The following is a 16,285-nucleotide window of genomic DNA, read 5'->3' as shown; positions in this document are numbered from 1 at the left end:
ATTAAATGTATTAATATATTAAACATCACTCATTAAACATTAGGATATATGGATCAATTCTGATGAAATTTGAAAAAATGAAGTTATTTGATGTTTATATTCAAAGCACTGAATCAGGTTTATTCCATTTTCCAAATAGACTGAAATCATCAAATCATTTGGCATCTGATTCAATTCAATCAACTCCAGATCAAATCTAAAAAATAGCTAAAATTAAAATTTACATAATACTCCATCGAAGTATACATACATAGGATGATCGCTACCAATTTTATTGAATTTAAAAGAAGGCTGGCCAAATTCATGGAGGATTGTAGTATCAATGACTTCTAGTCTTAATGTTACTTGCTATCTCTACAATCCCAGATGGTATGATTTGATTACTAGATGCTAGGAAGAGATAGCAGAAAAGAGTCAACTTCCTATCTCTGAGTTTCCTAAACACATCTAGTTGGACATTTTAATGTAGACTGCTGGAATATAAATATGGGCCACTGGCCTAATCAACTGGATGTTTCATATGTTTTTTATTTTATAGAAACAAGTATGAGCATGAAATATCATGCTGCACTGAAATGATTAAGGAATTAATAGAAATTCAGTAGATCAACCATTTATACAGATCATTTGTAGATATTTAGACTGGCCAAAATCTGTAATGGTCGACATACATACATGCAGTGGTATCTAAAGTTTGTGTGCCCTTTTCAATATTTTTGCATAAATATGACACAAATGACCACAGAAGTTCTAAAACATAATTAAAATAACTCAATTAAACAAATCAAAAACATTATCCTTGTTCATATTTTTATTGAGGCAAATGATCCAAAGGTACATGTCTATATGTGGCAAAATATATGAACCTTTCTTTTCAGTTATTGGTGTGCCAATTACTTTGATATGACCATTCCAAAAAAATATCAACTTTCCTCTGCTTTAAGTGTTTTCAGAGATATAACTTGTGGTTTTGTCATTGTCTAGCTGCCTGATTCCCTTTGTCTTAAGCTTAATTCATGGATAGATACCCTGACATTTTCCTATAATATTTACTGGTACAATTCAGAATTCATAATTGTATTAATAATGGCAAGCAGCTCTTGTCCAGAGGCAACAAAGAGGTACAAACCATGATATAGGTAGTCCTTGCTTAATGACTGGCCACTTAGCAACTACTACTGCAACTACTACTACTACTACTACCACTAATAATAATAATAATAAAGTTGGAAGGGACCTTGGAGGTCATCTAGTCCAACCCCCTGCTCAGGCAGGAAACCCTATACCATTTCAGACAAATGGCTGTCTAGTGTCTTCTTAAAAACTTCCAGTGTTGGAGCATTCACCGCTTCTGGGGGCAGGTTGTTCCACTGATTAATTGTTCTAACTGTCAGGAAATTTCTCCTTAGTTCTAGGTTGCTTCTCTCCTTGATTAGTTTCCACCCGTTGCTTCTTGTCCTGCCTTCAGGCGTCTTGGAAAATAGCTTGACTCCCTCTTCTTTGTGGCAGCCCCTGAGATATTGGAAGACTGCTATCATGTCCCCCCTCGTCCTTCTCTTCATTAAACTAGACATACCCAATTCCAGCAAACATTCCTTATATGTTTTAGCCTCCAGTCCCCTAATCATCTTTGTTGCTCTTCTCTGTACTTACAATTACTTAGTAATTGGTTGAAATTACAACAGACACCCCCCCTAAAGATGGTCTGATTCCAGAATTCTGATGACAGCATCCCTCCCCAAGACCACATCTTGGACACTTGGCAACCAGCTCATCAGTATGGTTGGTTGTAGCATTCTGTGGTTTCTGATAAAAGACCCCCATAAGAATGAATTAATTTGCTTAAAAACTGCCACAAAAAAAGTTGTAAAATCAGGTCAGTCACATGGGCACCTCAAGTTATGACTGTCAAGTCTTAACAACAGAAAAACAATAGCATTTTGGTTTATCAACCCACCCCTTAGTGCTTTTATAGCATTCTCTGGGCAGTTTGCAATGTCATAGCATTATTTGCATGGTCCTCATTTTACCAACCTCGGAAGGGTGGAAAGTTGAGTCAACCTTGAGCTCCATCAGGATTGAACTCCAGGTTATGGGTAGAGTTTGCCTGCAATACTGCATTATAACACTGTGCCACAAGGACTGTTATGAAAAAGAATCCGTAAGAGAAATTGCAGGGTCCATTACGATTATAGATTGAGGACTATTTATTTTGCCATGTTTCTCAGATGAGATAAGGTTCTTACACCGGAATGTGTCAAATGTTTTTGTCAAACATAACAGTTTCATTGAAACAAAAAAGTTATATTTTGGTTAGATCCATCCACAGAACATTCTTCTAATAACCTTTTGATTTGCTTGGATCATTTTCCTCAGGAAATAAACAATTGTAACACTTTTAATTCATTTGCTTAATTGGATTCGCTTTGTCTAATTTTGGGACTTGTGTGGAGAACAGATCAAGTTTTAGGTTATATTTATGCAGAAATACTGAAAATTCAAACAAATTCACAAACTTTTAAGCACTGTTGCAGCTATAACTAAGTAGCAGTGGCTCTAAATAGGAAATACTTTATGGTGAATCTTCCCTCTTTTTAAAATAGCCTTAGTAATAAAACTTTCTTCTGAGTCACGGCCATCTGAAACCATTATATTTTCAAAGTATTAGAAAAAACAGAATCTAACCTTGGAAATGATGTGACAGTGCAAATAGCTACATCTTTTTTTAGTACTGAAGCAGCTTCCTGGCGCCGCTTTCTCATGTTGTCCTGTACAGTGTTAAATTCAGACATTGTTCCTCCATAGGGCTGCCCAGGAGTCCCTTCGATCATGTAACTTCCGTATTCTGGTCTCCATAATGTTGGATGGCTGAAAAATCAAATGAAAACTGAAAGTATTTTCTACAACAAAGTATACTTACATAGCATGCAACTGTAATTTAGCTTTTAACTCTGAACCATGCAAACACAGATAAAAACCTTGACTCAGGATGATGATGGCTTAATCTAGTACCTTAATTTGCTTACAACAGGTGTCCCCAACCTGTGGGCCATGAGGGGATTGCAACTGGGCCACGGAAACAGCCGGCAAACACACATGCGCACCCTCACTTGTGCGAGTAGCATGCACATGCTCCATTTGCATGAACACTAGGCGTGCGTGCATGTCACTAATGTAAATGGAGCTGAATGCACATGCGCTTGCCAGCTGCTCAAGTGGAACCATCCCCTCTCCCCTCCACCAGTCTACAAAGCCAAAAATGTTGGGGGACTTTGGTTTAGAATGTGTTTTATGATTATCTTATTATCTTTTAGGGAGAAAATATGCAATAATGTAAGTACAGCAGCACTGTACCGCACACAATTAATCTTCAGGTCATCAAAGCCAATGAAGATATTTAAAAACATTGTATTTTGCCCATTCTTCAAATATAAAATTAAATATTTTAATAATTAAATATTAATTAAATTAAAAAGATATGCCACTGTGTTGCTGCAAGTTGAAAACACTGATCTTTTAGGCTACATGCAAACAGGTATTATTTATGATAATGCATTTCTCATTGTTTAGAAGAGAGCTAATTTGGTGAATTGATTAAAGAAACCAGTTACAACGGAGAGATTGCAAATTTTGGCCTGTATTAGCCAGCTGGATAACTTTGGGACCAGTCACTCTTTCTCATGGCAATGGCAAACTACTTCCAAAAACATTGCTGTAAAAACTCCATGGACCAGTCTAGGCAGGAGTCAAAAGTCACTTGTAATAGACAGATAAACTGAAATACATGCAGATTAATAACCTGGCTAAATTTCAGCATGTATTTTTATGAGCTGATGGTACTTACTTTGGATTTGTTCTTTCACCTTTTTCTTGCAAAGTATGAAGTACTCCTTCTCCAGTTAAAGACAACCGTGCTCTCTTATTTTTATGGTCAAAAGCTACTAACATATATTCCACCTAAAAGGCAAAGTAAGTTTATAATATAATTTTTAGCTCACAAAACAGAAAAACATCAAGAAGTTCACAAATTGGTCACCTGAGGAATTATAATTTTTAAAAGCAGCCTTCATGGTAATGTTTTCTAAAAATATATACTTTTTTATTTTTGCATATGAAGCTGCAAATTTTACAAGTCTTTTTTGCCCACAATATATCAGTAAAGAGTAATATTTACTCATTAGTTGCACAATGGTTTCTAGCCTCCTTGGTGTGGTTTTGATCAAAGATGAAAGCCTGCCTAAGCTTCTTTTCCAATCCATTCTACTTAAGTTTATCTCAATATTTTGTTCACAAATTATCACTTTTAAGACTGCAGCTACTCAAAATATAGAAGGCAACTAAAGTGAATGATAGAAAACTATAGCATCCAGCATTACATAGATTACAAAATCCAAATAAAACCCATCTTAGTCCTTTTTAAATCACAAGAGTTTAAATGAGGCTATTAAAAAGGTATGTATATTATATTTAACAATATAAACTGTCTTAGGAAATATAAACTGTATACCTTTCAGTACAATTTTATGGCTTGCTGCCTCAAATTGTTTTTCTTGCTGACTTCATGGGAATGACAAAGCTATCTTATCGACCTTTCCAACATGCAATTTATTTACAATGTGGTCCTTGTGCAGAATAACAGGACATTATTCTGTACCAAATTGAACTAAACAGAACTTAGCCGCTATTCAAGTCTATCCTAGCAGCCACGTCCAGTTACCTTGCCCAAGTTCAAAACAGAAGTGATGTATGATATCCAGGAAATCTTAACTGAAACATTATGTTGAGAAAATGAGTGATCCCAAAGAACTTATCTTTGATTATAGCAAGAGAGGCATTATCTTGCGTTGCTCAGTCAGTAGAAATCTACTGCTTCTAAAAGTATTTCACCTTCCAAAGCAGCAGGGAAGAAAGGAGTAACTATTAGCAGCATTAATGTGGCAGGTTGATTCTTCATTTAAAATTCTTAAGTTCTTCAATAAAAACTAATGTACATTCACTTTTCAGCTCGCCTCTATAATGTTTAAGGTCTACTTGTATCAGTTTTGGCAGCACAAAACAGAGATTTATAAAAGGAAATTAAGTGAAAAATATAGTTGCTTCTAGTTTCCTAAATATTATTATAAAATTTCAAAGTATGAGTTGCTGTTAAAGCTACTTATAAATCTTCCTGTTTCCTTTTTTTTCTGTTCAGCAAACAGAATGGAGGAAAAACACAGCGTTATGAATATTAACAATGCACATATGAACAATCTTTATTGCCAGTAATCTGCAAATACATGCTTGCTTTACCTAGAATATTATTCCCAGATCATCTGAAACCGAGATTTTTATTTTTTCAGGATATAACCTCTTCAATTACTACTTGAAAATAACAATACATTCACTAAGTTTTATTAGAATGCATAATGTATATTTTGAATTTGAATAAGGAAAAAAAACTAGGGGGGAGGGAAAAAACCAAATTGAGGCTGCAGTCGATAAGGAAAATAACAACAAAAAACAATAACTTTTTTCATCGGTGCAGAAACAAACATAAAATAGAAATCAATTTCTTAGGCAGCATTGGTGCTTTTCTGCAGAGATAATGCACAATCAACTTTCTAATGTCAACAGACAACATTTAGTCAACAGATAATAGTGAAGCTAGGCATGAAGCAAGCCTATAGGCAATTTCAAAGACAAATAGAGCACAAATCCTAGTTTGGTTAAAGCTTACATTTTCTTCATGTTGGTAGATAATGAACAAAACTTGACTGTGGTAAAGCAGTCAAGTTTGTCTTTTCAGCTTGCTGAAAGTTTGATTATGCAGAGTGTTTATTGCGTAGCATCAATTTGTAGATCAGAGAGTGTACTATCAGCAAAAGATCCTAAAACTCCTTTCGTTTCACTTAGAAAAGGTTTTACATTAAGCTTGGATTTCAGATTTCTAATATAAATTTGTCCTGTATTAAAAAGCAAACATCTAATCTCGTAAAAGCTTATATAGCGGAAGAGAAATCAGTAATCTTAATACCAAGAAATGGCACTGTTATATGTTTCCACAGTACAGCAAACTAAGGATTGACAAAAGCAAAAATTTGAAGCATAACAAAGCATTTTTTAAACTATAGATTGAACCTAATAATACCACTCAGATTATTATTCTATCAGTAAACCCATTTTATTATAGAAGAGCATTATAAAAAATACTATCTGTGTCATTTCCTTGGATATGTATAAAAGTATAAGAACTTTAACATCATCTCTACTCTACAGTTATAACCAAAGTTGATGATCTTTTATGCTAGTATAAGAATATGTATGTCCACCTATTTCCATAAATCTTAAAATTTAACTCCGGGTTTCTTTTTCTATTTATGATTTTTGTATGTATCTGCATTTTCTTATAAAACTCAAAAATACTGGGGTTTTGGTATCTTAAATACACAATATATGGTATGTTATACTAAAAAGCATTAATAGAAAAGATTTCTATTTTCTACATATTAAGTAAGCCCATATTGTTTAAAAATATTTTAATATCAGAAAGACCTAAGTTTTGTCTTTTAACAAAAGTTATAATTTGTGCTAAGTACCATTTGAAAGAATGGTATGACAAAGAATTGAGGCCTTTGAACTATGGTGCTGGAGAAGATTCCTGCGAGTCCCAGTCAGTCCTAGAAGAGATCAACCCCGACTGCTCTTTAGAAGGCCAGATCCTGAAGTTGAAACTCAAATACTTTGGCCAAACTCACTGGAGAAGGGCCTGATGCTGGGAAAGATTGAGGGCAACAGAAGAAGGGGACGACAGAGAATGAGGTGGCTGGATGGAGTTGTCTATGGGGTTGCGATGGGTCGGACATGACTTTGCAATTAACAACAAACCATTTGAATACTATTTATTAAAGGCAAAAATATATTAAAAGCAGAATGTGTGTCAGCTAATTTATTTTTGTTTTGAAACTTAACTCATACTGCCCTACAGATTAAAAAATTGTCTTTATAATTTTCTTATTTTATTAAAATTATATCCTGCCACCATTAAAAACAAGTCTTAATAGTTTGCACTAGGAGTGCAATCCAATACACTTTCCTGGGGGTCAGATCTACCAAAAACACTGGGGCCTATTTCAGAGTAAGTGGGATGAACATAATCTGTACAAACTTCAAATTCATCCCTAAGAAATTTTAACTTTAAATTTAGCGTATTTTGAATATAGCAGAAATAACCATAGGAAATTAGGAGACCTAGGCCAATTTTTCTATCGCCAAAACTACATATATGATTACACTCAAGTTAGTATTGATAGTTTTAATCAAGTTAAGACTTGTCCAATATTGTTAACTCTGATTACAAAATCTGATACTTCCTTTTGTTTCTGTCCCAAGGCTAAAATAATGTTTTAACAATCTGAAAGATCTGTCTCTTGGTGAGGCAAGTTAGGATGTATATAAGGAACCTGTTCAAACATAACCCTTCAAAATTGCTTCTCCTGCCACCAGAGTAGCTAACAAACCAGGAACTCTCTTGATAATTACAACCTCCAGCCACAGCCGAGCAAGATGCCTGCCTGCCTGGCGGCGCTCTTCCTCCTGTCCGAGGTTTTCATTGTTGTGAGCATTTCTGTTGAGGATTGGCAGCGGAGGTGGGGTGGGAGGGGTTGGTTTTTATTCCTCCCATCTGCTGAGTAGTTGCAGCAGGTTTTGGTCACTTCACATGACTCTGGGACACTGTGACCATCATAAATATGAATCAGTTAATAATAATAATAATAATAATAATAATAATAATAATAATAATAATGATCAAAAACAACAGAATAAGGCTACCTGCTTTGAAGCTTGTTCCAAAGAAACAGCTAGCACAAGCATTAAAAGATGCAAATATTGCAATATCAAGTATAAGCACCAATTCATTGCAAGAAACAAACCAACTAATGTACAGCACAGCTGCAGTTATAACAGAATACCTGGGATGCAAAATCAACAAAGAAGAAAAACAAACAAACAGTGCACCAGAAAAATGGAAGGTTAGACTAGAAAATAAGATCAGCAAGTTAAGATCACATGCAAGCAAGCTAGAACAGATGAAAGAAAAGAAGCTGAAGAACAAGAAGACCAAAGAATACCTAATCAAGAAATACCACTTAGAAACAAGGAAGATCAAGGAAGCACTGGAAATAATAAAGCAACAAATAACAGCTATAGCCAGGAAAATCAGTAGATATGAAGCTCGAATTGCAAACTATAGGCAGAACCTCCAATTTCAATCCAATCAGAAACGTTTCTACCAATCCATCAATGGAGAAACTGCAAGAATCAGTCAGTACCTGACAAGGAAGAAACAGTGCAGTTCTGGAAGCAGATATGGGATAACCCAAAGAAATACAACAAGGATGCGGCTTGGTTAAAAGAGGTGGATGCAAATAAAACAGAAGTTGAAATGAAAGAACTAGTAATAACAACAAAAATGGTAGAAAAAAGAGCAAAGAAAATCAAAAATTGGTCAGCACCAGGTGAAGATGAACTGCATGGGTTTTGGTTGAAACATCTAACTGTTATACACCCACTCATTGCCAAGCAGTTCAACAATATACTACAAGGAGGAGAAATTGAAAAGTGGCTAACAACTGGGAAAACCTACCTAATAATGAAAAATCCAGCAAAAGGGGCAACACCAGGTAACTACAGGCCAATTACCTGCTTACCAACAACTTTCAAATTACTAACTGGTGTGGTAGCTGATGCAGTACAACAGCATCTAGTTGAAAACAATCTCTTTCCACCTGAGCAGAAAGGAAACCGCCCCAATAGCAGAGGAACAAAAGATCAACTCCTAATAGACAAAATGATCTTGGAAAACTGCAAGAAAAGGAAGACCAACCTGAATGTGGCATGGATTGACTACAAAAAGGCATTTGACTCTCTGCCACATGACTGGATAATCAAGTGCCTAGAAATAACAGGAGTCAGTAGAAACATCAGAAAATTTGTGCAAAGATCGATGGCACAATGGAAGACACAGTTGCAGATCAATGGTGAGAGCTGGGAGAGGTTAATATCAAGAGAGGAATATTTCAAGGAGATTCATTATCACCATTACTATTTGTTATTGCACTGTTTCCTCTGTCAACAATACTGAATAACTCAGGACATGGCTATCAAACATCAAAAACATCTGCCAGACTATCCCACCTCCTTTACATGGATGATCTGAAGCTGTATGGAAAAACATCATCTGAAATAGAATCGCTGCTCAACACTGTCCGTATATATAGCCAAGATATTGTAATGGAGTTTGGCTTGGACAAATGTGCCACACTTACTATCAAACAAGGAAAAATAATGAAAACTGAAGGAATCAAGATGCCCCACGAAAATAACATTAAGAGTCTGGATGAGGAAGAGTACTACAAATACTTGGGTATCCTTCAAGCTGACAACATCAAGCACACTGAAGTCAAGAAAAAGATTAGAGGTGAATACATCAAGAGAGTGAAGAAGATCTTAAAATCCAAACTCAATGGAGGAAATACCATAAAGGCAATCAACACCTGGGCAATCCCAGTCATTAGGTACACAGCTGGAATAGTGGACTGGACTCAAGCAGAACTAAAAGCAATGGATAGGCAGACCAGAAAAATAATGACAATGAATCATGCCCTTCATCCACGCAGTGACATTGATAGACTTTATCTACCAAGGCAAATAGGTGGGCGTGGAATGCTACAAGTACATCAGATGGTTGAAGAAGAAAAAATGGCTTTGGAAGAATATCTGAAGAACAATGATGAAGATGCACTGAAATTAGTATATCAGGAAGGCTTACTAACTACTGGAGAGACCAAACTGGCCTACAAGAAAGACCAAATGAAGAACAGAATAGAGGCATGGGAAGACAAAGCACTACATGGCCAATACATGAAAAAAATAGCTGGGAAAGCAGATAATAATAAAACCTGGCAATGGCTAAGAGCAGGAAAATTGAAGAAAGAGACCGAGGGACTAATTCTGGCTGCACAAGACCAAGCCTTAAGGACAAATGCATACAAAGTCAAAATTGAGAAGACAGCAACAGACAGTAAGTGCCGCCTATGCAAAGAAGCTGAAGAAACAGTGGACCACTTGGTAAGCTGTTGCAAGAAGATTGCACAGACTGATTACAAGCAGCGGCATGACAAAGTAGCAACAATGGTGCATTGGAAGATCTGCAAAAAATATCATTTGCCTGTAAGCAAAAACTGGTGGGATCATAAAATAGAGAAAGTCATAGAAAATGATAAAATTAAACTGCTCTGGGACTTCAGAATTCAAACAGACAAGCACCTGCAACATAACACCCCAGACTTAACAATTGTCGATAAGAAAGACAAAAAAGTCTGGATAGTGGACGTGGCAGTGCCTGGAGATAGCAGAATAGAAGAGAAAGAACTGGAGAAGATAACAAAATACAAAGACCTACAAATAGAAATAGAAAGACTGTGGCAAAAGCAAGCAAGGGTAGTACCAATAGTAATAGGCTCCTTGGGTGCAATCCCAAAACAACTGGAGCACCACTTGAACACCATTGGCATTGACAAATTCGCTATTAGTCAATTGCAAAAGGCGGCCTTATTAGGAACTGCTTCCATCCTGCGACGATATCTGTAATACCATCAAACATCCACATCTGCCTATCCCAGGTCCTGGGTAAGGACTCGACAGGTAGACAAAATGCCAAATCCAGTCTGAACATCTGGCTGACTGTGCGATGATCGATAATGATGATGATGATAAAGTTGGAAGGGATCTTGGAGGTCATCTAGTCCAACCCCCTGCTCAGGCAGGAAACCCTATACCATTTTGGACAAATGGTTGTCCAGTTTCTTCTTAAAAGCTTCCAGTGTTGGAGCATTCACCGCTTCTGGAGGCAGGTTGTTCCACTGGTTAATTGTTCTAATTGTCAGGAAGTTTCTCCTTAGTTCTAGGTTGCTTCTCTCTTGGTTAGTTTCCACCCGTTGCTTCTTGTCCTGCCTTCAGGCGCTTTGGAAAATAGCTTGACAGATGCCAAGCATCTGTAAATCACAAGACCCTGGAGATGCTGCAACATTTCAGCTGATCGGCGCTTCTTCTGGGCTCAGCAGAAGTGCCAGGATCAATGCTGCTTTCCAGCTAATAGGTGCTTCTTCAGAGCTCAGCAGAAGCACCAGGATCAATGCCGAGCTCCAGCTGGAGCCTGGTGCTGATCCTGGCGCTTCCACTAAGCCCTGACAGCCCTGGAGCTCCAGCCATCTCTTGCTCAGGCTTGTGCAGTGCTGTCAAGGTTCAGCTCATTCCCCTCCCCCGCTACCACTTTTTTAGGATGGTTGCATATCACCTGCCAGGTGCCAATGTATCATAGGTGGTACCTGTACCACTGGTTGAAAAGCCCTGATCTAATGGTCAACCAGTTTTTCAGATCTGATTTGGTAACACTAGCTTAATATTATATCTGATTCCTAGCTCTCTTAATATACAAAAGCCATTAGCTAGAGAGGTTTTTTTCTTGATGCTTCATTCCTTAATAATCCAGGCTTGTTACGAGAAACAAGACAGATGTATTGCTTAGCAAATCACAAATGGAGGTTTCATAGTTTGTTTTGTTCCAGACAGGAAAACTAAGAGAAGCAATAGACTATGGTCACTATTTCGTATTTCTGGTGAGAATTTGCTAATTTCTAAAACTAATGTCTATGCACTTTATATATAACTTTTCAAGACTTTTTTATTGGCAACTTGATTTCCTGGAATGGAAAATAAGCATACAAGAATTACACAATTCTATAACTACAGCATATGCACAAAGCTATCAATCTTGATGAAAGGTGAAGCGTATGTTTTGCAAATAGATGGTTGCAGATTCTGTTCCTGATATCTATAGATAATATGAAGAATATTTAAAAGAACTATTAGCAAGTGAGTTTATACTAATGATGTACGGGAATCAGTTTCATAATACATTTTTTCTACTTTTTATAAATATCTATGAATGCAACTTACCTAAAAATTGAACCCATCAATACTTAAAAATGTGAGATTTGTAGTTTAATTACCTGATTTACCTTTATTACAAAAATATTAACAGCTATTTTTTCTTATGTACATTTTTTTTTTACAGGCATTCATTTTCAGTGTTTGTGATGTAGCATGCCCCTGGGCATCACAAGTCTGGAGTTGTCTCATAAAATCTTTTTTTTATAATGTATAGAGCAATTATCATAGCTCTAACATACAAAATTGTATGGATTTTTTTAAAAGCATACAGCAATCTAAATCCTTTGAAATGCTCCTAAGATCTAATACTGCATGTAATACAATCTTGGAATATTTTCAAACTGATTTGAGCTGTAAAAAATAAGTTTTCTTCAGTATTAGCACACAACATATATTTCGATTTCGGAGCTTGTAAATTGACAGTTTAGAATCTTTGAGGATGAAAGAAAAGATCTCAAGAAAAAGTTTAATTTTGAAACTCCTCTTGGGTATCCAGTTTGGAGAAAAGATTCAAGTAGGCCTTGTCTAAGATTGTATTCAAGTCACTATCAAGTGTATGTGAAGGTTTCTCTTCAAATCAGTACCTCTTTAAGAGAATTTGATGGGCTAAATTATTTTCATATATTATGAATGTTACATAAAATTTTTCATTCTTAGAAAGCCTCATTTTCACAATGAAATAAATTATTTGGACATAGAAAAACTAATTATATACAAAAAGATGTCAGCAATTAGTTCATACTGTTATTTTGTTTTACTTAATCTATGCAGTGCTCGAAGTTTTAGGAAAAAGCTTTACAGAGAATTTAGAAATGGTTTACAGTTCTGCTTCAATTACAATGTCAAGCAATTAAAATCAATGACCAATTCAATTCATATTAAATGGTTTTTTTTCTAGCTTCATTTACCTCTGACAGTCATTTTCAATGGGAAATGTAGTTATTTATGTATTTTTTGCAAATCATATGGAAATTGTTAACTGTCCTACTTAAAAAATTGGAAGAATGCAAACATATAGAGAAAAAGCACTCGAAAATTCTTCAAAACATATGAAACCTGAAGAAATAATCTTTGTAGGTTGTCGATATCCCGCTTTCTGGATTATCTAAATTATATCACAGGCTACAGTGTCTGGGAACAAATGGCTTATACTTTTTATAAATAAAACAAAACTAATTAATACATTCACTCAATTCCAGAAAATTAACTGAGTAACAGAATTCTGGATATCACTGATTTCAAATAGTATCCTTCCCATGACCCAACTCAAGTTTAGTGTTGCCTCAAGTAAGTACAGTAATGCCAATTGTTCTGAGAATATCCCTAGCTCTTGAGCAATATATAAATGCTTTAAATTTAAAAAGACGATACTCTAATAATCTGTTAAGATACTACTGGATTTGTATTATAAGGCACATATCTATCAAATATAGAACCCAGATTATAGGGGCCTCTGTCAAACAACTCTTTGGCTTTCATTACTATAGTAATACACAGCATACTAACAGGACATTAATTGTTAATAGGATGGAGCACAATGAAATATAAATATAAAACTGCCTACGGAAGAAAACAGATTCATTTATACATACACATCTGTAATCTGATCCTTCCGATATCCAAACATATATCCAAACCAAAATTTCCAAGTTACAGTTGTTACTATACTACTAACACAAAAACACATGGCAAGAAAAAGTAAACGAGTGATATAACTGTTAAACAATCATAAAAGGCAGAAATCCATAAGCTAATATTGCTTTTTCTATCTAAGGAATTTTCCTAAGAATTGCAGAAGATCAAACTCTCCCGGGCAAAAGCAATCGAAAACAGAACAGAAGATAAATTTTACTTTCCCACCAGTTTCGGATTGTACAGGCTATTCCAGTTAATGGTACAGAAAGGGAAATGCCGGCTTGTGAAACCAGCCTTAGGTCAGGTGAGCGACAGCGGAGGGACTTGACCGCTGCCGGTCTGTTTTCTAGCTTCATATCTAAGGTCAGTTAAGGAAACTCCGATTAAGCAAATGAATCGCCTCTTTTTTTTCTACCCCCCCCCGCCCGCCCAATATTTCGCAGGCGCAGAGCCAGAAGCCTCCGCTTCTTCTAGCAGCACCGACCGACCTTCTACCTGAAAAGACAGGAATGGCGGCCTATCAATCGGGAGACTTTCCCAACGCCCGCAAAAGGATAGCGCGGGCTTTTAAAAGAAGCAGCCGAAGGATTTCCCCCCTCCCCCTTTAAGCCCGGCCGGCTCCGAAGACGCCTTTCCCTTCGCTGTGGGGGGGGGGAAGCGCTCACCTCGTCGCCCCACTTGAGCACGTCCTTGTGCCTCTCCCCGACGGCTCGGTAGATGTGCAGGAACTGCTGGATGCCGTGTTTGCGCACGTGCTCCGCGTGCCGCTGCGTTTTCTCCCAGCTGAGCGGCGAGCCCTGCGACAGAAGCCCCATGGCTCTCCCGGGGAAGAGGCGCCGGGAGCGCGAGGAGAGCGCAAGCGGAGGAGCGCGGAAGAACCAAGCTGCTGCTGCTGCTGCTGCCGCTGCCGTGACAACTCCGAAAACCTGCGCGGGCCAGAGAGCCGCCGACAAAAAAAAAAACTACTTCAGTCGGCGGGAAACACGCAAGGAGAATCCACTCGCGGCAGACGTAGGGGGGAGGTGGCTGGGCAAAGGGAGGAAAAAAGGGCGCTCCCGCCGCCCTCCCGAGCCTCCGCTTGCCAGCGGCCGGCGCCAAACGAAGGATGACGGCGACCCCCTCCGCCCTGGCTTCGCGGGCTCGGGTACTTTTAAGGGAAACCCGAGAAGTCTGAGGGCGCCGGCAGCCGCCTCCGGTATGGTTCTGGCCGTCCCGGGAGGAATCGCATCACACGTGACCGAGGAGCAGGGCGGAGAACATAGGCGCTCTCTCGCGCGCGGTCGGTTTCTGGTCCGCGCGCGCCGAGGGAAAGGAAGAGGTGACAGGGATAGACGTCGCGTCATGCAGTGACTCAGCACTTTCCCGCTCCAGCTCCGCTCCCCCTCCCTTTGGGTTCTTTCTCATCGGCGTTGGGAACTTGAGGTTACCTGTTCTCAGGGCGCTCTTCTGGGTTTTCTCTAACACCCCCCCTCCCCAATACACACACACAAACCCAGTCGGCCAATTTCAAAGAAGGCGGTCAATAGTCATTAAACCATTGTTCTTTATAAATGGGGCCATTGAGAATAGCATCAGGGGAAAGGTCTGCAAATAGAAATAGAAAGATTGTGGGGAAAGAAACAAAGGTAGTGTCAATAGTAATAGGCGACTTGGGAGCAATCCCAAAACAACTGGCACACCATTTGAACACCATCAATATTGACATTCACCATCAGTCAATTGCAGAAAGCATCCTGTGACTATACCTGTAACACCATTGAACATCCACATCTGCCTATCCCAGGTCCTTGGGAAGGACCCGATAGGCAGACAAAAATGTCAAACCCAGTCTAAACATCTGGGTGACTGCAACAAACAATAATGATACAATTATGTGTGTGTGCACACATGTATATGCATGTTCAGATTGACTTAGAAACTGGTATGTTTGCAAGTTCTCAGGGCCATGCTTAACTGGATCATGGTAGGGAAGAAATTAACTTCAGCCAACTGATCCAGATAGATAACCCAAAGAGATATTTTTAGTTTCAAACAGACCCCAGTCTATTTAATGCTAGATTCACCCCCTCCCTCCACACAAAAAAATTGCGGGTATATTATAGAGCCATCTGCAGTAAAGGCCCCACATTAAATTAAATATTTCTAAAGATTTAATTTATATTTTTGTTTTCACCCTCCTTAAATGTAAAGTCTCTTAACAAGACCATTTGGAGAGGATTTTCCTTTTTTTCTCAAATAAAAAATCAGAATGTGGGAAAGGTAGTGCTGCCCTCCCGTTTCCTTCATGATCCTTTGTATAATTGTAAACAAGATCTGATTCCTAGATCAGATCATTCCTAGCATGATGATAACTAGGTTAGATGAAGTTCCAATTACCTGTATTCTCCAATATCTGTATTCTCCAAATACAACCCCTCCCTCCCTCCCTCCCTCCCTCTCTCTCTCTCTCTCTCTGTGTGTGTGTGTATGTAAGGAACTATTTAAATTGTGACAGGCTTTTTCAAATAATTTTCTTAAGAGGATTCAAAATAAATAATGCATCCAAGTCAACAATAAATTACTGGAAAAAGGACTGGGGAAATGTATGCTACAAATCATACAATACACAAAGATCCTTCAACATTACCTGAGAATATCAGAATATAAAATTAAAACCACA

At 37.8% G+C, this 16,285-nt stretch overlaps 1 protein-coding gene across 1 annotated transcript in view; it reads right to left on the bottom strand.

Annotated features, from left to right (window-relative positions):
- Positions 1-15,979, bottom strand: part of GCLC (glutamate-cysteine ligase catalytic subunit) — a 33,920-nt gene extending 17,941 nt beyond the window's left edge. The window contains exons 1-3 of the mRNA XM_039320328.1: positions 14,292-15,979; positions 3,845-3,957; positions 2,686-2,868 (exon numbers count right to left, since the gene is read on the bottom strand). Coding sequence (XP_039176262.1) covers positions 2,686-2,868; positions 3,845-3,957; positions 14,292-14,441 — 446 coding nt within the window. The 5' untranslated portion in view covers positions 14,442-15,979. The remainder of the gene's footprint in view (positions 1-2,685; positions 2,869-3,844; positions 3,958-14,291) is intronic.
- Between the last annotated feature and the right edge of the window lie 306 nt (positions 15,980-16,285).

The sequence above is a fragment of the Crotalus tigris genome, unplaced genomic scaffold (genome assembly GCF_016545835.1).
Source record: "Crotalus tigris isolate CLP2741 ecotype Arizona unplaced genomic scaffold, ASM1654583v1 scf7180000023636.1099087, whole genome shotgun sequence".
In the NCBI taxonomy this organism is placed as follows: domain Eukaryota; kingdom Metazoa; phylum Chordata; class Lepidosauria; order Squamata; family Viperidae; genus Crotalus; species Crotalus tigris.
Note: the sequence above shows the minus strand (reverse complement) of the source record. Positions and strands in the feature narration are given on the sequence as shown.